This window comes from Diadema antillarum, unplaced genomic scaffold (assembly GCF_040938485.1).
Source record: "Diadema antillarum isolate AM-2024a unplaced genomic scaffold, OU_Dant_1.0 seq00001098_RagTag, whole genome shotgun sequence".
NCBI classification, from domain to species: Eukaryota; Metazoa; Echinodermata; class Echinoidea; order Diadematoida; family Diadematidae; genus Diadema; species Diadema antillarum.
In genome coordinates, this window is record NW_027271915.1 from 241553 (window position 1) to 267143 (window position 25591).

The 25591-nt window shown below is 38.3% G+C and overlaps 1 protein-coding gene across 1 annotated transcript; it reads right to left on the reverse strand.

Annotated features, from left to right (window-relative positions):
• Nucleotides 1-320: 320 nt before the first annotated feature.
• On the reverse strand, nucleotides 321-6560 carry LOC139743605 (phosphatidylinositol N-acetylglucosaminyltransferase subunit P-like). Its single transcript, XM_071654081.1, has 4 exons — nucleotides 6482-6560; nucleotides 3846-3918; nucleotides 928-1046; nucleotides 321-442 (listed from the first exon to the last, which is right to left on the reverse strand). Exons 1-4 carry the CDS (start codon nucleotides 6558-6560, stop codon nucleotides 321-323), a joined length of 393 nt encoding a protein of 130 aa, XP_071510182.1.
• Between the last annotated feature and the right edge of the window lie 19031 nt (nucleotides 6561-25591).

Sequence of the window (25591 nt, forward strand, 5' to 3'; positions counted from 1 at the left end):
ATCAACCTTGTCAATACAAACTACCTCAGCAACAGTATATATCAATCAGTGAAGGTAGGCTTCAAATGTTTGAGACATTTTTCAAATTTTTAAGACATTGCACAGATGCCAGCATCTCCTAATGGTCAGCTCATTGGTCCTCATTCTGAGAATTATCTTCACTTTCTCCACAGTTCTCTGAGATGTGAAATCCTCTATCATGCAAATAATATATGTGGACCTGATCCGTTGCCAACTTTAACGAGTTTGTGGTCTATTCATCAAGTTTTTTGTTTTTCTCCAGAGGGTGAAGATTCGCATCCTCCGTTGCCTGGCAACCGTCACCTGTGGAAGTCCTCCGTGAGGTAGAGACGCCGATTCACCTCGCTGATGCTGATGTCCATTATTGGCGGGATGGCATACGGGGCTGGCGCCACCTCGGGCCGGTCCTTGGCAAACTTATCTGGAACGCAGGAAAGAGGGGTGCCAGTTTGAAATTTATCTGCTAAAGCCATACATAAAAGGAATCTAGAATCTTTTCAGACAGATTTTATGGTGGTAACCCCCTGTTCATATAAGCTTTGTGATTCAGATACTGATGAAGTACATATGTATCTATATAAAAATTTATAAATTTTGATAACTGACTGCAAAAAGTGGAGATCAATTTATATGAAAGTCACAAACTATCAGCCATGACAAAAATGTACCAAGCAAGCAAAGATACTTACAGTGCACTCCTGTTATAATGAACACAATTATCACGATAATCTTGTCACAATGAAATGAAAACTGAGGACTAAAAATTATCATCTATACATCTAAACATACTTTATTGTTAGGCTATAATGAAATTTTGATGAAATGAAAGAAAAGTACCAGTCCTAAAGACTTCATTACAACGGGAGTCACATGTAGGCCTACATTGAGTTGTAAAGGGCAACTTACCTGTCAGGGTTTTCATAGAGTGTGGGGGAGGGGTGATGAGGAAGTTGTAGCCAGCATAGAAGACATATAAGAAGGAGAGGCAGACACAAATGTACACGGGTAGAGCAAGAGCCCAGTACCTGCATTCACGGACAGAGTAGACAAAGAAAGAAACATGTATGCCACCAACTATGATGCATATTCATAAAAAAAACATGAAATGTTCTTCAACAGTACTGCAGTATGGCTCAAGAAAAGGAAATATGCTTTCTGCTGATGTCGAGCATAAGCACACTCAAGCATCTGCTGTTGATAAGCTCATAGTGATACAGGCGACATCTTATCTACAATTCAAAGATACACTGTATTTACATTATGCTGTTCTCAGATGTTACTATCCTACAATAGAGTTCCGTATACCATGTGCAGGGGAATTATGCTCTTATAGAAGGAACGATTCAGATAAATGTGGTGTTCATAAAGAATAGAGATACAGCTGTATAACTACAATTGCATGTAGTCATGACCCATCATGGATCTAGGTACATAGCAATCATACACAATCTCTATTGGAGTTTATAGTAAGATAGCTTTGTTTGGAAAGTTTTAGAGGTTGATCACAGAAAGCTGAATAGTAAACTCCAATGCTACCCCTTTCTATAGATGCAGATATATACACTGCACAATGCTACTCCATGTCATATCCAAGAACATTTCAGGAGTCGTAAGGATGAAAATATCATCAAGTACTTTTACTAAAAGATATGAATGACAATGAAGATGTGTCACATCAGAAAGCAATGCTGTATCATCTGACACCAACTTTTATTTCTGGTATCTAAAAGGAGAATAAACCACAGAAAGGTGTCATTACTATCAAACATGGATTAAAGCTATAAACTGGTGAAAGTTTAAGGACAATCTGACCATGTCATCACAAATGAATGTATGTTCATTCAAATGTTACCTAATAGATTTTGGAGTATCTTGTCCTGTGCACTAAATAATACCTTAATCATTTTTAATGATAAACAAAACCAGTATGTATTTTAAACATGCTTACCAAATTTCATTTATGAATATAATTCTTAAACATTCTTATCATTCTTCACACACACAGGATATCAATTTGCTATTTCATTTTTCTTTCTAATACATGTATATTATATCAACATCAAATAAATTACATTATCTAAATGTTGATGAAAAAAAAAAGATGACCAAACATACATTTAGAAAAAGGGAAGGCATGTAAACATTTTCTATCAAAATTGACAAATAGCATTATCTACCAAATATTCTGCTTTTATCTCTCACATAATAGTCACATACCATGAGAAAGTAGCTAGAACAGACAAGGTGAATACACAGTACACATATCGTATACATTGAATGCACATCTACCTTACATCCCAGCCCTCAAAAATATTCATTTTTTTTTTTTTTGCAACTGACTCCGAGGAAGCCAACACTCAAACTTAAGAAAACAGACGTGTAATGGTGATATTGATGTCCAGACTTCGTATGATTGTTCATAAGGTTTTCAAAACAGAATATAAGAGCACATGAAAACAGGAGGAGCCTAAAAGACAAACCACAACCACCGAAGGCCAAACACGTTATTGTTTTTAGCTCTCACGTAATCGCTCTTTTTTAGGCTTTGCGTGTGATTGTCTTGACACGACAACATATCAGACGAAGAACATTTTTTCCCCATTGATGAGTTAATGACTTCTATGTGATCCAGAGCTGAAAAGACTCACACTAGGGAGCTACATATTCAGCTTTTTTTGTTTGTTTGGTTTTTTTTTAGCCACTTGCCCGGTTGAGCAAGCAGATTTTCAAATTGTTGGAGAGCACTTGCCTAAACTTGAATTTTACTTGCCCTCAAGGAAAGTCCAAAAAATATGAAAAGAAAGGATATAGAAAAATCAATTGTAAATCAAGGGCTTGATAAAACACAATCATCAGAATAAACAGCACATGTTGATTCACAAACACTGAAGTGATAAACTTGGTTCGATTGAATGCTGGTGATGCATTACATTGGGGCTTCTTAATGTAAGTGTTGGAAAACTGTTGAAATGAAATTAAAGTGTATTGCATTGATCAGTTAACGGTCATAATCTTTGGGCTTCTGTGTGGTTGACTTTGCAGGCTTGAAGGTTGGGGGTGGGGAGTGAAAAGAGGTTGGCTTCAAAACTTGTTCTCACCTGATGTGGGCAAGCATTTTTTTCTCATTGCTCCAAAACAATTTTGACTTGCCCCGGGAAATCGCTTATGTACATACCGGTGTACAATGTAGCACTTTACTCAAACAATCCAGCACTCCTTTGCTAAATTTTGGCGGCAAACACCAAAAAGAGATAAAGTATGTCAAGCAAAGAATGATTAGTATCACTGGGATAATTATCAAATTATCAAGTAAAATCCATGCAGTTGACTCAGGAGCCAATTCTTAAACATCTTAAAGATGCATAGTCCCGGTAGTGTAGAGGGCGCTGTTGATGATACTGCCGATCACCGTTAGCATTGATACGAAGATTACCGAAGTTGAGCAAGTCATCAAGAGTAAAGTGCGTAGGTGTTGCTAAGTAACGTTGCCTTCATTGTCTTCTCTGCGCATCGCGCAGTCTGTAGTAATGCCAGGGTGCGTGCATATGTGCTTGTTATCATGACATCACAAAAGAAGTTTACTAAAGCGGTCATCCCCCTCACCCGAGTCATGAGCCGAACTGTGATCGGACCACTGGCTACAGTGAATAGGACTTCTTTGGACTCGGGGAAGTGAGCCAAAGCGTAAGCGCTAAAGAGGAGTCGATAGGGTAGGTCTCTAATAGGAAACTTGCACCGTGCGCCCGCGTACGCATTTGAATAAAACACCGGGACCATGCACCTTTAATGGAGAGTATAAAACACAAAATCCATCAAACACTTACTTCTGAGGCCAGTAAGTGAGACCCACGGAGTAGAGCCACTGATCAGGGATGTACGCCCATATCAGGTACAGAACTGCATGTACAGAGTAATCAGGGGAACAAGATGAGTGAATTGCAAGGTTGAAGGGAAAATTATGCAGAAAAGTGCAGTAAATAGATACTGTACATACACATTTGTACATTTTGTACATAGATTCAATGGCAGTAAAGAAGAAATCTGGGTGGTAATATGAAAATTAATACACTGTAGCAATACAAATGTGTCAAAGCACTTAACTTAACTTGTCAAGCTTTTTTTTTTTTTAATCAGCAGCATTCAGTAATCCCTTCAAACTTGACCTCAATGTTGAGTTACCTAGCCCATTCAGGGGTAGTAATGAGCCTCAGTCCAACAGGGGGGCCATGGTGACATAATAGGGATTAGTGGGATTAGGTAATCTTGTGACACTGACAATTAGTTTTCAGACAGCTGTGCTAAACATTGCAGAACACACCCCAGTATGCTTGCCAATCAGTGAACAAAGCACAGTTACAAGTTAAAGCAAAATAATGCAGTCTGAATGTCTTGAAGTTCCATTTTTTTCTTTCCAGTCCCACTTCACTTTCCATTCAATACAATCAACTTGTGCATGAACTATTCAATGCCAAGAATCTATCCTGCTTTTGTTTTGTCAAATAGAATACCTTTCCATGTGCATAAAATCAATCTTGTTCTCAGCTTTCAGTTCAAAATCAATTGCACTGTCATTTCTTAATAACCTTCTATCACAAGTATTCACATAATATTCTAAAAAAACTCCACGTAATGCTTGTGACTCACACAATAATATTCTGTCTACTTGCAGTGATTTGGTTTCGTAATTCCAGGCTATCCCTATGAAACTACACAATACATTACAGTATGTATTTCATCCCATACTTGCATCATAAAGAGCATAGATCTTCATCTATATCTTAATTATAGATAGAGACACACTCTGAGAGCGCAGACCTCCACCAAGCAATTCATTTACACCACTAATTTTGTTCTTCCGTACAGAGCAATGATTCCACTCAAAGGTATGGATGTTAAAAGTAGCCTGATTTCCCAATATAGAAGCCTTCTTTAAATGCCATCAACCTCCAGCTGCGCAGTGCACCATACCCTAGCAGAAACTGGAGCGCAAACTCTAGAGTGTATATGAAAACCTCAAAAATGTTCAGCTTGATCTCCCAAGTTCATTGACCCTACCTGCTAAAATATCGAAAATCCTTCATAAAATCCACAAAAATTGCCGGATCACTACCAAAATTTAATCATCTGTTGCTTGTGTCATTTAATTTTTCCTGTAAGTTTCATCCCAATCCGTTCACCACTTTTTGAGTTATTTTGGACAGGGACAAACAAACCAACAAATGCCGAAGAAAACATAACCTCCTCCCTTGGTAATTATGTGTGATGCTTTAAACACGTAGGCTCTCTGTGAGTTCCAATGCTGTTCCTATGGTCGAGAGGAACCTGGGAGAGCTACAATGAATTGACGGCCAGCGCATGCGCACACATCACATGCGCACAAATTTATCCATTGACTGGATAAGATGTCTGTGTGCGCATGCGCTGGCCGTCAATTCAGTGTAGCTCTCCCAGGTTCCTCTCGACCGCGTCACATTAAGTCATCAATTTGAACAGAAAGGGACTATTGGCAGAACCAAACGTTGTACGAACCCTGTTGTCAATACTTCAACTTCACTGATAAGTCTTCAAATTGAAGAAATTTTTCTATTTTAAGTTGATATTTGTCTGCCATACTACCCTGTCATGATCCTGAATGCTACAGACCGCAGCCCCATTATGCTATGCGTATGGGGCTGCTGGTTGCGGTTAGGGTCTTTACATTCTTTGATAAATAGGCCCAATCAGGTGTACAGGTCAGAGTACTCTCACTTCCCATAACTTGCGAGTAACTCCCGCTTTTGTTCTAAAGTGGAACTAAGCACACATGATGCTCTTTAGCTGTTTTTATCATGGAATGAAACTGCCCCTGCACCAAATAGGAACCCTATTACAAACAGGGATCATTACTCTGTCTCATTTTCTCAAAAGTAAAACTTTCACTACCTTGCTTGGGGTGGTAGTGTTTAACTTGAGTAGACTTAGTCACTTTATCTAATCTAGATTAGTTGAAACAATTTATCTGATCAATTCTGTCTCTATAATGAAAAGGTCTACGGCTAGGTGGGTAACTGCGAAACACAGCCCGAACGCCGAACGCGAAGCGTAGGGCCTACCCACAGTAAATATAAACTGTGTACAAGGAGCGCCCCGGCCGGGGTTAAGCTTAACGAAGGGCAGCAAGGGTGCGGTGATCATGTTTAATTCATGATAACATTGATAAGATGTTATCACCCTCAAGGTTATAATAGCGCCAAAATTGCATCTATTTTGGATCTGACTCACATTCACATGTGTCTTCTGTTTTTTTTTGTTTTTTTTTTTTTTTCATGGTGATGTGCGATGTTTGAAAAAAAAAAAATCAAATACAGTACAAGCCTACCGCTACACATAAACTGGTATGTGGGACTGACTACATCTCGGCAGCTCAATAACGGGACACTGTGACGGGTTTCTCAACCGAATGTGATGTTACAAACCTTACCAAATCCAACAATTGATCCTAGATACAACACAAATCCATAGATAGCTCTTTCTGGCGTGGGTGCGGGATTATTCGTCATGATCTTTCAGCTGTTCTGCTCCGATGTGTACCGTCGGAAACTGTCTGGCACTTCTTCTCCCTTGTCAATTTGTCAAACTAGCTCTCGACCCGTCTCGCTCTCGCACACCGCACGCCCGCGCGCCGGCGGCCGCGGGCCAGTCCTGTGATCTCCGGAGCGCGGCGGGTAGGGTGTCGAGTCACGCACCCATGCATTCGACAGCACGAACACAATGGGCGGAGGTCGGTGATACAGGGAGGCAGGCTATCCGCGATCCGGTCAGCCGATGGGGGGAGGCACAGGCAGACGCCAGTAGACCCAACCCAGTCTATTTTTGTACGCTTCCCTACGGTACGGCAGCTTGAAAGTGGTATAAAATCTTATTTGAACAGCATGCGCCCAAACAAAATGCTTTCAGATACAATGTACACGCATGCCGGGTTCCGCCGCTAGCAATTGGGAGTATCAATGCACTCTATCGTACATGTGCGGTCACTGATTGCGCAATCTCTAATCAGTACAGTGCCGCGGAGACCCCTAAGTACATTTATTATGTGTGCGTTGGGTTTCTTCTTTTCGAGTGACGCAAAGAATAGTCCATTTGGTACTTTGTGAAATTATGCGAGTTCAAAGACTTCGAAAGAAGGTTTTGAACCTCCACAAACAATGCATGTATTTCCAAAATACTCGCTAGACCTACTTATAGCTCAGTCATTCACACCGCGACGACGAAGCTGGAAAGGCCGGGCATGATAATGTCACCAATTTATGAAACTAATTCCTTCTTTCTTATACCTTTCATGGTGAATTGCGTAATGATGATGATGATGATGATGATGGTGATGATGATGATGATGATGATGATGAAAACTGCAGTGAAAAATAATATCCATAATGCTTTTGACAAAGTCAATGGGATTTTTTCCATTAAAGCGACAAATCCACAAATTCACTGATTGCCTTGATTATCTTTATTCCATGTGGATGATCGTGGTGATACATTCTGGTGATGAAAACGGGAGACTCTGGTCACGCGAACAAGAAGCGCGACGTCAATTACGCTCTTGCAGCCGGAGAACGCCTATAGCGGGCCCTGATGGAACTGACTCTCGGGTGAGATGCGCTCTGTTAAAGGGTGTGTAGAGTTCTGGTTGAGGTGAGGATTTAGCTTTTAACGTTTTGCGAGATATTCAGAAACCACTCTTCTATGAGATGTCAAAGAGCATGCAATTCTAAGGGGTATCAAAAATTTATATGATGAAAATCGGTTTTGAAATGGCTGAGATATCCAAAAACAAGGTGAAACAAAGAGATCCTAATAAAAGGCATGGCCTGTCGCCTTTTATTATAATCACTTTTTTGGATATCTCAGCCATTTGAAAACCAATTTTCATTGAATAAACGTTGAATCCTTCTTAAAATTACATGCTCTTTCATATTTCATAAGAGGTTTATCTTTATCTCACTTAGTAGGAATGATATAAACCTGAATCCCCACCTCAACCAGAACTGTTCAGTCCCTTTAATAGCTCACTCAACCTTATTATTATTATTATTATTATTATTATTATTATTATTTGATATTCTTACAAAGCTGAAGTTGGTCGGGAGAAGCTAGAGGAAATACATCTTGATGGGCATGATGGGGAGAAACACAGCTGGAGAATTCGACTGACTCAAGCAAGATATTTTGCTAACAAGAGTTGGAATCCCTGTTTTAGTCATCGCCTGTCATTTTTTTTTTCTATTTATGCTTTATTGGAACAATCATAAACAATCACATTATTTACAAATGATTTGCGTGACTGAAATAACAAATCACAGAACATAAAAAGGGAAGTAAGCGGAGAAAAAAAAATTAAGACAAAATCAGAACATCAAGCTACAAGTCAGATATTATTCTAGAGCGAAGTTGGGGGTTTGGAAACGGCGCCCAATATAACAATGATCGCCACTGACCCCAACCCACAAAACAAGTGACCAATTATCAGTGTAGATCAACCTCACCGACAACCTGAAAAAAATACGAGCATTGCACAGAGACTGGAATAGGCAAGGCCGAAGGGCAGGGGTCATCGCCTATTTTATAGGCCTTATGCAGCCTCTGTCGGTGTCGTGGTTTCTTATAGGCATGTATTGTTTCGTTATAGTGGGCACGCGAAACAAAAATAAATCAGGTCAGGTAAAGCAATAACTATAATGACAAGTACTTTCTACGTCCGACTGTATACACTACACTTCGCGTACTACACTAAAAATACTGAGCTGTATCATAATTTTGGATAAAGAAAATAACTCTCGAGTGATTTGTTCGACAATTTCATAACGTTGACATGTTTGACACTCAACGATATAGGCCTACCATTTGGAAAATTACGTCACGTTTTATGACAATTTTCATAGTTAATTTTGTAGTACACTACTTGTGAAATGATGTCACAAAGCAATTGTGACATCACAAAGAAAATGTGGTATAGCGCGCTGCTTCGTACGGTCACTTTTTGTGAATGTAACAAGTGATTGTGACATCACAAAGCAAGTCTGACGGTGTCTGACAAAGTACGTCGCTTCGTACGGTCGCGCTATATAGGATCCCTTCACAAATCGCATCCACAACACGACTTCTCGCCACATTTCTCTTTCTTTGATTTAAATTTTTAATCCCAAAATATAAAACAAATTTATTCTGCCTAATTTCGAGTTTCTGCATGGTTAAACTATGGGCCTCGGGGATCGGTGCCTCGATCGCTTCGGGTCTGCGTCCCTTCGTGAATAGTACTATTTTGGAGTCACCCCTACTCATAATCCATAAACGCGCAAGGCAATATACTTCTATACTATCTACTTCTACTATACAACTCAGGCTCTTGCTGCTATCCGTCACCAGAAGTGGTAATAAAACTACTATCAAACAACACAATAGGCCTAATGTCATGTAAAACACCCATATGAGGTGACGTAGTCCAGTTCAAAAAAATAATCCTGAAATAATACGGTTCAGTAAAAGTCCACGAGAAAAGTAATCCAATGAAAGTTCAGTTTACTGCTGATGATTCACTTTCTTGCAGGTGGAAAATCTTGAGTGTGAAATATCCCAACAGGTCTCAAAATGTCCGCTGATAATCCCAAAAAACCCTCAAATCACCCCCCAAAATGCTTGCATCACATGAATGCATGGGCATTCAAATAGCAGGCGATAATACCCCCTTTCAAGAGCAAAATTTTGAAGAACTTTCCTGGTTTGGGAATTCAGTCTATATCATTACACAAACTCAAGATTCTGGAAACAGCTTATACCTATACCGTTGGAAATGAATGCGTGGCACCTTCTATAACATGCATGTAAATGGTTATAATTCTTATGAAAAATTAAATGAAATGAATTACCAGTTGCCTATACATCAGAGGGCGCGGAATGTGTTTGTTTTGGGGCGTGCGTGCGTGCGTGTGTGTGTGTGTGTATGTGTGTGTGTGTGTACTGCATTTTGTCTTTGTATAGTGTAATATTATACATCATTTTGTACAATGTTTGTGTGTAATGCAGTTTGTCTTTGTATAATGTTTTGTTTTTGTTTCTATGTTGAACGAAATTCGAATAAAGAATTAAAAAAATTGTGTGTGTGTGTGTGTGTGTGTGTGTGTGTGTGTGTGTGTGTGTGTGTGTGTGTGTGTGTTGGGAGGGGGGGTGCTCGTGGTTAGCTTGGTGGTGGTCAAGTCCCTGCCCTCCCCCTCCACTGCATGGGAATACTAAATCGAGGTGGAACCTTCGAACTTCAAGGGTTTTCATGACTTGTGTTTATTTTTATACTATGTACTTTTGATTTTTCCTGTTATTAAGACTTAAAATGGTATTGTATAGATACGTGTGTGTGTGGGGGGGGGGGTGGACTCCGCGGCCCCTGTAAATTAAGATACATAATCATATAATGTAGGCCTATACTATCGTGCATGTGTATAGTTGCATGCTAATATCAGTGATGCGCTCCGAAAGGTTTCGCATTCCTGATGACAGAGACTTTTATTGATACACTTTTTGTAGGTACAATAAATACGATGAATGCGTGTGCATAAAATAGCTCATGCGGACAATAGAGCTGTAATACTGTGGATAATATACACAGGTAGGCCTAAATAACCCGTACGCACAAAGCATCGTTAGCTCTCAATTCAATAATGAGGAAATGGTACGTGGGTTTTGACTAAAGAATCATGCACACTAGAGACCGACGGACTGGTTTTTATACAGTCACTTGCAGGGCAAAGTTTACACGTGGTTATTTATAGTTCCTTTAACATTAAGGCCATGCAAACCCATGCACGATGACCTTTATTGATTTTGATACACCTCGCACTTGATATGGTGGTGTTTGTATTTGACTTAAAGATTAGTTTTCAGACAAAAAGACTGGCATACTGGAGTTTTTCAATATGAGGTCGCTGTGTTTATTTAGTATAGATGTTAAAGACACTAATCCCCACTCCCTGTCTTTATAGAAACCACAGTGCCCCTTGTAATCCAAACAAAAGTTTTATATCTTTCCAAAAACCCTATTCACAACAGGTAATTTGATAGTTTGTTTGTTTTTTGTTTGTTTGTTTTAATATGTGCATGGCGCATGGTCAACGTTTAGGCTCATTGTTTTAATCATTGTTACAGCAGAATGCAATGATTGTATGTATAGGCCTATTATAGGCCTATGTGTGTGTGTGAGTGTGTGCTGAGATTGTACTCCAAGGGCAATTGAAAGTGTCATGAGATATTCGTGTATTTATGGAATTCTGCCAAGATTTACGGATCCCGTTCATCCGGATAGTAAATCATTGTTAATATAAACATCAACATCAAATGTTTTATATACAGAGTAGGTAGAATATTCCGCGAACTGGAACTTGTGGGTAAATTTTGCGAGTATAGTTGAATTCGCAATCGAGAACCTCACTAAAGGCTTTTTAAAGAATAAGCAGTGTCCGACCAGGGACTGTGAAAAAAAGTTACGCCCTGATCCAACCCGGGCTATACTCTGCTGCAACCTGTGCTATAATAGGAGGCATTTTTGAAAGTTATTTATTTCGTGGATATCAATCTAAATCTTGAAAATAATTATACAAACACCGAAAAATACACACGTGTATATTATATCCTCTTCGGTATTCGGAAGTTGTTAATTCTTGATTACGATTACAATCTATCTTACTAATCATTGTAACACGTCATTCCTCGTTAAAACTCAACATATATCATTTTTATCTTTTATATACAACATTAAGTGAGGCTTTTTCATTCAAGTTTTATCACTTTTATGTTGTAGGGAGAGCTAGATACTGAGTGTTCAGAGGGTTATTGCTTGCACTCACGTTTCAAGTCTTAAAGGTAAGCACAATATTCCCAGCTACTCAATCTAACAATGTTTGTAATATTTACGAAAATACTATCTCTCCGATAAAATGTTGCTGTGCGGTTAAGTTTGTATCGAAACTATTCCTCTTCTTTGTATCCTTGTCCGTATACTTCTGATCATTGACAATTAAAATGTCATCGCGAAAACTTATATATAAAACTTTTATATATTTAGCTATAATCGATAAAGTTACTAACAACGATTGATGTCGCGTCTTGAACTGAATTCTTTTTGACCCAGCCCCCTCCAGTTGCTTCACTCAATTAAATATGCCTTACAACTATTATACAGTGATGAATCTTTACAGGAAAAGTTAATGTCAGTCATGACTGTGAGAAGTTGCGGGCGCGCTAATTTTCTTGATGTTGATGCATCAAGTGTAATGTAATGATATTGACAAGCTGAGTCTGCTCCATCAAGCCCCCAAGTTATATACTTGCGTCATGATATACCATTGCATCAGACCATGCACCACTTTCTTAAGCTTAATTATGTGAGATCCTTCCACAGATCCTGTATCACAATATTATGGCGTCATTCCTCAGCTGACACAGCTTGACGCCATCAGCACTGATTCCAAGCTGACGCATGGATCTGCATGGTCAACGCACGCACGCACGCGCATGCAACGGTTATTCTTTTGTTTTACCACGGCAAAGACCACGCTTTTGTCTTTTATCTTGTCTGCAGTGCATCTAACAAAACACATTCAGCTACAATGATTTCGTATTACATTGTCTTCATTTTGCCCAGAATCAGTAGATATACGATTATCATTATTTGCACGAACGATAACATCGTGAATCACGATTTGCTGGCATATCGATGGGATGAGAGCATGAGGTGTTCTCCGGGGTGCACATAAATTATCCGGGAGTTTAACGAAATTTGTTGTAGACGTTCAAAATTATCCTTCTCCTTTTGTTTGGCTGCATTTAGTAAAATTAACAACAGACATAAACAATGAAAGCTTCATTAAAATTTGCGGAAACTATTATAGATATAGATACCTTTTTTGTTTCTTGACAGAAAGGTATCGGTCACATCGGTCTTATTAGGGATGAGGTGACATGATGGACTTATCTGTCTCTAATCAACTTGCATGGGATAAATGTTCATTTGATTCAAACTTCTGGACATGTATCGATGGTAGATATGCTCGTATAGTTGTTTACTTACATGCCAGTTTTGTTTTCACTTAGTAGTTCTTATTCTTTTTCTTTTTTTTCTTTTTTCTTCTTTTTTTGCCCTTTGTACACTGTAAAAACATCGGTGTTAGATTTAACACCACGGGTGTTAAATCTAACACCGATCAAACTTCAATAAAGGACCACACCCACAGGTGCTAAAAATGCACTGTGATGGTGTTGAAAAGTGTTCACCTGACACTTCGGGGTGTTAATTTGACACTGTATCTGGTGTTATTTTGACACTGTACTGGTGTTAATTAAAAAATGACACCACATGGTGTTGATTTGATACTTGTTGGTGTTAATATCAATGGTTTAACACCCGTCCAGCTTCAATAAGAGACCACACCAGCTGGTGTTACTTTGGTGTAAATTTATTTTCACATTTTTTCAAAAATCTAGTATTTTAATGTAAAATTCTTGATCGTCTTGTTTAAATTAAAAATCAACAAGAAGTGCAGTTGCTAAGAAACTCTTCAAAAAACAGTTTAAAATTTGGAAATGACACCCGGAGGTGTTAATCTAACACCATAAAATGAGCACCGAAAATTTAACACCAGCTCGGTGTTCACTATTTAACACCGGACTTTTTGCAGTGTACCCTTCTATGTCAACACTAGGACTACTTTGTGTCATATCTCTATATTGCAAAACGTATTCACATTGTTGTTTCTGGAACCCGCGGTTGGAATTAGTTTTATACTTTGCGATTAATTCATATTTCACATCTTATTGAAATTAGTCTTTTAGATAGATATACACTGACACACTTTCTGGTTATGATACACTTCATAAAATCATTTATATTTTTAGTTTTGTTTGTTTGTTTGTTTGTCTGGTTTTTCTTATTGTATAACTTTACTGTCAAGTGAAATATGAAAGTAAACGCGCTGAAATTGTTCATCGTGTCTCGAGTGTAAGACCGGTGCAGCTTCAGTAATTCATGAATTATAATGAGGAAAAACATTCATCTTTCATATCAAAATTTTGATCCAGAAATTTAACGATCTGTAACAATGACGAGTGCCTTTTGGGCAGGAATCAAAGATGCTGAATATGTTATATTAAGGGTTTTTATTTTCATTATGGTGATTTCTCTCCCTTGAAAGGGCTGTGATGACATCACTCCTGATGATCTGAGTGATAAAATTGTAATCAATTTTATCAAATTCGTACAAAGATGTCAAACTTAATAAACGCCAAATAGCTTTCTGATTTCAGATTTCATGAAAAGTCTATCGTTGAGTTTGACTTTATTCTTCTTGACTTCAGTTTGAGCATTGAGTAGAGTTTCCCTTCACATATTGCTTTCGTTTTAGACCTTCACAGGTTGTGGGTAATTACCATCCTTTTCATTCGTCGTCTCCATTTTGCTCGTAAACTTAAGTTCAAAACCAGCAACTTCGGTCGAAGGATTCAGATCGAAAAGTAACGGGAGCGCGCACTCGGGCATCATGCAAGTACACAACACATGCAAAGATAACGGGACCATTACAAAGTATAAGAATTTAAATCATGAAGATCAATGTATACCTTTAGTCTGATAATCAGATTTCAAAAACTATACCGTGTCTTCATAATTTTGAGGAACCACAGAATGTTGATATCACAGAATCGTTGCCCCTCTTTGTATATTTAAATACATCACCTTTGTTTGACCTCCATGGTATAGTTCTTGTCTCTATCCTGGTAGTGTGTGACTGATGTGTTTGCACTCTTGTTTGGAGACACGGTCGCATGCTTTATACTCAGGAAAGTATTTGAAATGGGTGACCTTCAGCCGAATTATACCCAAATTTGGGGACTTATCACAGACTGACGTGTGTATTTGATGATCGTGTGCACAGGGAATACTTGTATATCGTTCACACATGAACACAAACAAACAAACAAAAAACAAACAAACGACAGCAACAGTAAACATACAAACAAGGAAACAAATAAACAAAATATTGGCTGCTAGAGGAGGTCAGGGTGTGTTGCTGTCTGTCGGTCAGGTCGGAAACGTCATTTTGTCCCGTCGATAGAAAATGTTATTTAGTTCACGTAAGGCCCTTACCAAGTTACTTCGTAACACCAATCGTGGCGACAAACTGAACAAAGTGTCACTTGATTCTCATTTGTGATTTCGCGTCACTATAATTCTTTTTGAATAATTGAAAAAATAAATAATTAGAAGGACAGATCGATGGCTTTTTTTGCAGGGAAAGCTCACTCAGCCAACTATGAAAGCAATATCAAAGGCATACTCCCATAGTACTACATTGAAACTGATTTATGAGTGTCATTGCTAATGACCAGACATGACGAGAGGACCTGATCATAGGACAATCGGATCAAAGATCGTGCAAACGCAATTCAACCAGTCAATGGAGGGAAGAGCTATAACAGCTGCCTATTGTTTTTTTGTTTTTGTCATTTAAGAAATTAAACCAAACATAATAGTCTATCGTAATGATGTGAGCCCATAATTCCAGTTTATTCTTATCATATTCAGACGAACTCCACAGAATGTTGTCTTTAGCTATATAGCTCTCAGATCATGACGAATTTTACTCTGATATATAGGCCCTATATACACGGTGTCAGGATGCAATAGGTTGTTGACAAGATATTTTGTTTTGCTTGCTACTCAAACGAAAAACTGCTTGTTTTATAGATGTCATATGAAGTTCGATACGTTATCACAATTGGATAGAACTGGACAGAACCAATCAATGCGACAAAAAAAAATATCTCAGCAAAGCAAAAACATGTATATCATCCTTCTTATATAGGATGTCTATGCCTCTTGAAGTGCATATCAATTAGGCGCCTAATATTTGTCATTATTGACACTGGTTTTAAAAAAATAACAACTTCCAAACTTATGTCTGTGAAAAAGATATGGCTTTAGTAATGTACTACAGGCCTATTAACATCTTGTGGCTGTGCATGGTAAATACTGTTTCATCAGAGGATCAAACGAGGAAAAGGAAACTTTTGTTTCGATTATCAAAAGTAAACCCAATTAAAGTCTCTGCACTCTGTTACATCATGACAGTACCAGCGACGCTGATAGACAAACAGTAACATCACCACCAGCAGCGCAATAATCAGCACGAACACGCAGCACCACCATCAGGAAAAGCACCGCAGCACCACCATTACCACCATCATGCATCATCACAACCACCACCACCACCACCGCCACCACCACAACACAACCACAGACACTATTAACCACCAGCGCCGCAGTGTATACCAGCACCACTACCATGCATCAGCACGACCACCGCGACCACGACCACCACCTCCACCACCACAACAACACATTGAACCACCACAGCCACAACCACCAGCACCATGGTGTGTATATACCAGCCGACCACCACCAGCACCATTATACACCACCTGTCTATAGTTCAAGCACCGCCGTTGGATCATCGCAACCGGAAGTAACAATAGAAGCATTTAAAATGATGGGGAAAGCCCCAAGACAACTTGAGTTGATGTGTCCTTTCCGGCCTACACATTGCTCCTTCATAACTTTACCAAACACTATAGATTTGCCTACTGGTATATATCACCACATCCAATGTCTTCTATTACTCACTATACACGATTTAAATGTCCACATCGCTCATGTACTATGTATACATAATTACACTGTTATATTCTTCTGCAACCTCAGCCACTGTTGCAATAAACACCATACAGAACAATGCTGCTCCGATATGCAGTGATGCGACATGCAGTTGGAATAACTATTTATACTGATTCTATACTAAATGCTCAGTTTAATAATGTTGTTTCACTAACAGGAAGTCCTAGTTTGAATTCTGCACTCAATGTATGTGCACTGCTGTTGTACCTGTAATGACCTTTTCGATCAGGACCATGGTGTTTAAAGGGGAAGTTTCTTCTAAATGTGGATTGAGTGAATGCAGCAGTATCAGCAGAACTCATCATTTAAGTTTGAGAAAAAAAAATGGGCAATCCGTTCAATCTATATCTTGGTATGTATAGTTATGTATTTTTAAAGTTTTGGTGACGTAATCGACGGATGAGAAGACTAACATAAAGAAAATAAAGAGACTTCCACAAACTGTCATTGTTTATGAAAGGTACACATTCCTTTGACTTAATTCATCTGACAATATTATGCTAAGGGTGATGTAATTTCCCATGCTTTTGGAAGAAGTAGTCAGTTGCTCTTTCATAATTAATTATGCTATATAGAAAAATTAGATTTTGCAGCATTCTTTTTACATTATTCTGCCGTGGCGTCACGAACAGTTGTTTCAGTTTCAGTTTCAGTAAGTTTTTTTTTTCTCCACTTGTACATAACAGAAGATAAGTATAACAATATCGAACATATTATTCACAAGCTATGAAAACATAAACAAATGTCGCATTACAAATTGTAATCATGTGAAATAATACATAAATATCATTTCAGATCTTTAAGTGTACAGGTGGAGGAGACCGTTATTAATAAGCAAAACGCTTGACTTGGACAACGGCCTCTGAACATAATGCCTTGTATACTTATAACAATAATATTTTTTATTTAAGTTGTGAATTTCATTCGGCGATGGCGGCACCTACACTTGTTAATGTTCATAACTTTGAACGGATTGTCCCACTTTCCTCAAACTTCACTGATATGTTCTACTAAAATATTGTTGCATTCACTCAGACCACATGTATATTTGGGTGAACTTTCCCTCTGAGATAATACCGGACAATTATCTGCTATTTAGCGTTTATAACGGAAGGGCCCATTCAAAAACCAACCAACCAACAAACAAACAAACAAACAAACAAACAAACAAACACACACACACAAAAAAGCACCCCCCAAAAAACACCGTGATTTTTTAATTCATTCTATATTTTTTCTATTTCCAGCAGGAACATATACAGAAGTTGAATGCATAATTTCAATTACATCACAATGTATGATAAAGGACATGCATACGGTTTGCAAAATACCAGAAGTTTACGGAAATGCTGAAAAACAATGCTTGTATACATTCTCCCCACTCGTTATACAACAAAATATAATCACAAAGTGGAATTACGAAACAAGCTATAATGACATGGAAATTAACCCGAAACATATCTATATACACCCTGACAAATCCTACACTAAGTCGCTGTCATGCAGTGCAGAGAAAGAAGAGAGAAAGGGAGAGAGAGAGAGAGAGAGAGTGAAAAAAATGTGTGTGCGTGTGTTAAACTAATGTGGTGTGAAGATAAAAAGGTATAAGACGGTAGCCGCTGAGCAATAACTGCTTGATTTTAAGAGAAAGTGATAAAGTTTGATATTCCGGTTCTTTTTCAACCATTAAGAGATCAGCACAACTTTACGATTTCATTATGATGAAAATTAATCATCATAATTATAAAACTTAACTTTGGTGAGGATACTCAGATTGATTTTTCGAAACAATCAAACATTTTTTTTTCTTCAAATCGATTTTGAAAGCAAAGATACATGATACATGTATCTCAAATTACTTGCGGTGAGTGCATTAGAAGAGATAATTATTTCCAAGAAAAAGTGACTTGTAAACGACTTTATTGACGGGAGTTTCTACAACTGCTTCTTATTGGACGAATGAAATGTGGATCTATAAAAGGGGCTTTAACAACGGGATTGCGTGGGGTTGCATGGTGTTGCATCATACCGACTTACGCCGAGCATATATTATGCTACCTTAACCCTAACAGGGCGGGGGGGGGGGGGGGCGGAATCCGCCCCCCTCGACGTCTCGCGCTATAATTCTGTAACGCGAGAAGGCCTCGTCACGAGGCTTCTTGACTTTGTTTGTTTAAGTCTCGCGCAACTTTTGAGACCAAATTTGCGACGTCCGCGCATACTTTTGCGAAGCCACGCCCATTTTTGTAACGGAATGTCGCCCCAAAACGGGCACAATTTTGTGATTTTGTGTACATTTCCTATAGATTGGAAAACAGTGCTCTGTCATGAAAGTCATAAAAACCTGACTATTTTTACAATTAATCACTTTCATTGCTTAATTTTGTGCTAATTATGGTAGAAAAGTGGTCAGTGACAATTTCCAATGAAAAAACAAAGAAAAAAACAAAAGTTGAAAAACAAAGAAATACATAAGAAATTCTGAAAACAATAAAGAATTGAAATGAATTTTGGAAGTTTTTGTGATGTACAATTGTTGAATATTCTAAAACAGATTTAAAGATCAAAAATTATTCTCTCAATGCTTTTAATTAGGCTAAAACATGATCTTGAGCTTAATTTGCATAATTAATTAATTAAAATTAGAAATTGATTGTTTTAAAAAAATCTTATGACACAATCTTGTAGATTATGACGCGGCCGGGTCTCACGCATGCAAAATTTCATCGCGATCGCACCACCGATGGCCGAGATCTCGGGGGGGGGGGGGGCAGAATCCATCCCCCCACCGGTCTGAGCAGAGCCAAAAAAGCCCGGCCCCTTTAGGGTTAACGCTGTGGCTACGTCGTCCTTGAATTAGCAACATAGTATACTCATAGCGACGGCAAAGGGGTATGTGGGGTATGTACGCGGAAAAAATTAACACGTTTATTTTTCTTTTCACGTACTTTGGCGTAAATAAAAGGGCCCAAACATACCCAGTTTATACGTAAATTATATACGCCTACGCAAGGCTAGTACCTATAGGTTACTGTCATGACTTGTCTGCGCAGTATATAGCACTCAACACTGCCACATTTTTTTTTTGATACGCCAATGCATGCCTATATGGACGCAATGGTATACGCTATACTCTCTATAGGCATGTACGACAAAAATCCTTTGAGGTTCTATCCAAGGATTTTCTCCAGCACTTAAATTTCTTATTCTTGCAGTCACTATGCAATCTTTCGTTTAAATGACTTCGAATGAGTGATTTAGATGTATAGGCCTATCACATAGGTATAGGCCTATATACGCAACAATACGCAACTCTACGCAGGTCCGGTTTGCCAGTCCATTTATATCATTGGTATTAACATACATTTCATATAAAATCATTGTAGCCAACCAACATGATTATAGCTTTGTGTCGCCACAAATAACGAAAGTCAAAAGTTTATAGGGTTATTATTTCCTATAAGTGACGCATCTATGGATGAGGGGATTTTTTTAAATATCATGACCTTGTCCTTCCTAACTGTAACTGACTGCATTCTTGCCACACACATTAACCTTTGCTCTATCTATAAACGTATGTCCCTGAACAAAGAAAAAGAACAATTAAATTGACATTCTTTGTAGCTTACTATACTTGGCATTTGGCTTTAACAATCTCTTAAGTGAGGTTAAACGAACAAGGAAATACATGCCAATAGCGATTTCCCCTTGAATTGCCGTGTTACACTGTACTTTTTACATTTTGTGAGTATCATTTCAATATTTCTGGGGCGAAAGGTGATAGAATAGCAGTTTCCATGATTGTTCTCCCGGGAATATGTACACTATACATCAGTCCAATGCACCATCACAAAAAGCAATGTTTCGCAACACAGGGGTATATGCACAGACACAATAGAATATATGAAACAATGCAAACACACACACACACACACACACACACACCAAAAAAAAAAATGAAACAAAACAAAGGCCCTACAGGCCTATAAGCATTATATTATTGTGCCATGAGTTATTATGTTTTATTGTACCTTTCGTGAATAAAAATCAGTTCAGAACCTTGCGACGTATTATCTCAAAACAATACTAGTTTCAGCTTATCTACTTTCACAAACATTGACATAGTTGGCCTTTTTTTAAATTCATGTTTTTATCAGTCCTATACGTCATGGGAATTACATTCATGTACATCACAATGCAATACATCGGTTAAAAAATGAAGCAGGTTTATGCATAGAATGTTGTGAGGGGTCTTAGTAAAGCACAGCTTGTTGAACAAGGTGCCGATATTAAGAATATAGAATGGTATGCAGAATGCAAGATAAATGATAGTGATGGGTTTCCGAAGGTACAGAACTGGGATCATGAGAAAACCAATTGCATGGGAAGTGGGAAGGAAGAAAAACGGAGTATACATTATTATATCCGCATTGATGTGAGATGACAGAGATTATAGTGCCAGTTATAAATGAGCAGTAGCAAGTTATTCATGGCTGCGATTAATACTGCATAATTATATATAATTATAACGAGTCTCAAATACGCCATGGATCCAACAAGGTTTTTTTACTACAAAATTTTCAGCCTGCCTCAGGCCTTCGTCAGTTGTAGTGTATGCTAAGACAATGATAAGTTTTTGCACAGAGAAATGAGGAATTTCGTAGAGGATGTCAAGAATCTCTTCTCTCCAAGTTCTGTCTATATTCACACAGTGCCAAACTTTGAAGAATCAGACTCCTGACATGCTTTCCAACATTCCACATTTCTTTGTGACCGCTTAACCAAATTGAATGGGTTTTTCTGCAAAATAGAGCTAAGATGTTGATTATTTTAAAACTCTGAAGTACCATATAGACAGTTTAATCATTTTGGGTGTTATCAGTGCGAAAATTTGATTGTAATTTTTTTTTTGGACATACTGTATATATATATATATATATATATATATATATACATATTAATATGATCTGATGATGGGAATATGATTTTTTTAAGGCTATAAGTCGACAAATCTGTCAGTATACTAAACCTTATCGTAAATTACTGTAAGATGACCTTTTCATTTCCACTATATAAAAGAGAGTTCTGAAGAGTATAGATATTCAGAAGATTGTGCAAGTTTGGCATTATTGAATGGCAAGACGACTGGCTGTAGACAAAGGTACATGTATCTAATTGCATTTGTGAGAAAATGTATACAAAATACACAATTGACCATTGACCAAATATCACATAGTCATCTCTCAACATAGGATGCAAGGAGGTGTTTTTTTTTTATGTTGAAACCTCTGATGCATTCACAATCAAACGCCGTGGTGAAAATAATGCTAGAAAACAAAACGCCTTATCGCTATTAGAATGCTAATGATTATCCAACGTCGTTGTTTACTGGTGAAGATGTAAACCTTGCATAACCTATTTAATTTTTAATGCATATCAACCTACAGGCCCTATACCATTGTGACACTGGGAGTCTTCTATGATAATTGTTCTCCATCAGTATCGCATCTAAAATTTTGCGTGCTGGCATTTACCTTGGAATTTGACCCAATCTGTGCCATTTCCGAATAAATTTCATCTCTTTAGTTTCCAAACGTTATGTTATTGGAGATCAAATTTACTATCATAGGCCTACATTTTTTTTTAATGGTCAGATGCAAATTCTCATTTAGGCCTATAGTATTGACGCAATGGTGGCAAGTCTATAAGAATTAATATACATTGATTAATGATATTATCGATTCTGTCTATATACGAGTGCAGCTATTACACTCTGAAAATAAAATGGTAAATCAACATTTTCACTCTCCAACCGTATTCTAAATGTTAAATTTAACACTCAAAATGTTAGATTTACATCTACCATGTTTGAAATGGTAGTTTAACATTTGAATTTAACATCTTATTTAAAGGTCTGAGGAGTGAAAACATTTAACATGTTGATTTACCACTTCTTTTATAGAGTGTATTACAAATACATGTACAACAGTAGGCCCTACCTGCGTAGGCTAACTACAGTGCGTTGCTGGGATTATCTTTCCCATACCAGCTTTTTAATCTGAATGCCCTGCCATACAATCACACAAGATGACGGTTCTCTTCTTTATATTTTTGGCAATGTATCGTGTGTGATGGTCGGATTAAAACTGCAGAGAAACGATAGGGCCGACTTGTTGACTGGCACATAGGGCCCTATTAGAAACTGATAGGCCTAGAGATGAAAAAATCTATAACTGGAAGCAAACACTAACAACATGCAAACTGCCCATTTCTATACCTGAATCTGGGAAAGCTTCGAACATTGATATACCGGTACCTAACCCCCATTACTTCAGAATCCGTTAAGCTCCTTTGATGTGTCGGTCAATAGACCACCGTTTGCAACCCACGTTATAAAACGCGGACCTTCGACATCTTGCGTGAACACTGCCGACTGGAGTGCAAGATGACATCATCAATCCCGTGCGAGAGCCAGTCGACTTTTAAAACCCCGTCGAACATCATACGGTTATATTTCTAGATCAAGCCTTTTTCAAACTCCCAATATTTTGAAGGGACCGTGTGAAAGAGGATGCTCATAACATCTATGTTAGTTAGTTGAACGTCGTTATCCTGTATTCCAGTGGGTTACCAGCGATGTGGAAAAACTTTGCTTACTCTTTTCTTTTATATGAGCCTAATAGGTAACCCGTTCATTGAGGTCGCTTGAGTTTCAATAATGGCATGCGCACGTCGCACACGATCCGCTTTGCAATAACCTCAAACTCTCGGAGCGCCATTTTGGATTCCATACGGCGACTCCGATCGGAGGCAGAAAGTCTGAAGGAACTTGGACCCAGCGTTTTTGATTTTGCCGTTCTTGAGGGGAAATTTTCGACAATCGGAAAGGTGAGACTCTAAGCTTTCATCTCATACCAATTTTGTTTAATACTTTTGCGCAGAACAAAATATTTTGCCTTGGAAACCTTTCGAATGTCCCTCGCTCTTTAACGGGGAAAATAGTCAAACTGGTTGGTAACATACTGGGCGTATGCGCGATGCCTGTGTGTCGTTAAATGCCTTTGATGAACAGTGCTGCGGCGATACACACACATACACACACACTAGCATCAAACGTTATTGAGCGCGCGAGCGATCCTTTTTGTCCTAGCTGCGAATTCTCCCCGAACAATAAGGTAGGAAATAGAGGCAAGTTTACCCTAACAATCTCGATGTGCAAGATTCTGTGTCTCAACCCTGTCTGTTACGTAGTCTCATCCTTCATTTCAGAGGACGATCATTTTGTCTTACTCCGTTGGGACGATGATAATTCTCCTCATCCAAAATCTTTTGGACGGTTACGGAATCGGGTTGAAGTTAACACGTCATTAACTCATCACACACAAGGTACCACACCACGTACGGAGGGATCGCCATAGACTTTATACACGTCTCGCCTAGGAAATACATAAGGCTTTGCTAGGTTAATAACTATAGGATTCGAGCGTGCTGCGGCGGGCATGGATACGGAAAAAAAAGTGTTGGCTGAGGTAAGATTCTCCTCTTCGATTTCGTTAGTTTCGACCACAGATTTTGACTTCATGTTAAGAAACTGTCGTGCTTGTATGTCTACTCCACCCTTTGATGTGTCATTTGCTGAAATCATCTCCAAACTTCGAGATTCGAGCAAGGTTTCTCTAATGGGTCTTTGTGGGTACTTGGCAGCGCGGGCACATGCTTCGGTTACCACAAGCTTTTGTCCTTCAACGCGGTGTTATATACCGCGCGATGAGTTCAACCTCGGAGTCAGGACTGATCTTTTATAGTCTAGTTGTAATTTTTACCCGAATGTGATGCTTTAATTCTGCTAATGGGCATTACCCCCATACTGTCAATTACTTTGGGTGATTTTAGCTGAAAAGGAACACGGAGTGCCTTATCACTGAAAGTTTCATTGGTGGTAAGACTAAAAAGGATACAAGAAGAGGTGTGAATCTTCAACTCGCGACGCACGGTGAACTTTGCACTGTACATTTCGTGGTTGACCTCACACCACCGAAACGTGAGTATTCTTGTAGAATATGGGTTATGTCAAACTCACGAAGAGACACTAATTGATCTATGCTGGGATAATTTCAGTGAAAGAACTACTGTTCAGGGACTGATGGATAGTAAAATAGAGGTTGTAGAAGTTTCTCCTGTTACCTACTGAAGGCCAAGATTTCAGGTCAAAATAAGTTTCATGTCAAAATAAGTTTCATAGCTGAATTCCTCTTGGCACAAGACCACATTTTTTTTTTTCATTTTTTTTTTTTAAAGATTAAAGTTATATGATCTGTGCATATCAGGTATAGGCCTAGGCCTATAACTCTCAATTTCATTTCCTCTCAATGTATATATATATATATATTTCTTTTTTTTTCTGATAACTTTTTGTTATTCAGGTGCAGCCTGGATAATGACTCATAAATGAATTTCAGGCATGATTGCTTGCTGTCAATTCAAAGCAAACCCCCTCCCCCCCCCCCAAAAAAAAACGCAAAAAAAAAAACCCAAACAAACAAACAAACAAAAAGCAAAACTAAAACAAATCTACAAAACATAATATATCCAGCAATATTGATATGCCAGGACATTTTGAATTATGTACACTGTACCTTTGGTGTGAGCAAACTTAAGATCATTTTTTTCTCTTTTTTTTATTCACTCACCTGATTCTGTGACTCGGATCTTTCAAATGTTTATAAATTTGTTCTCGACAGTATTTTCCCATCTGTGTGCAAATAGTGTAGGTCTACAATGTACCTCTTAGAACTTTTTTTGTCAATATGCAGTTTA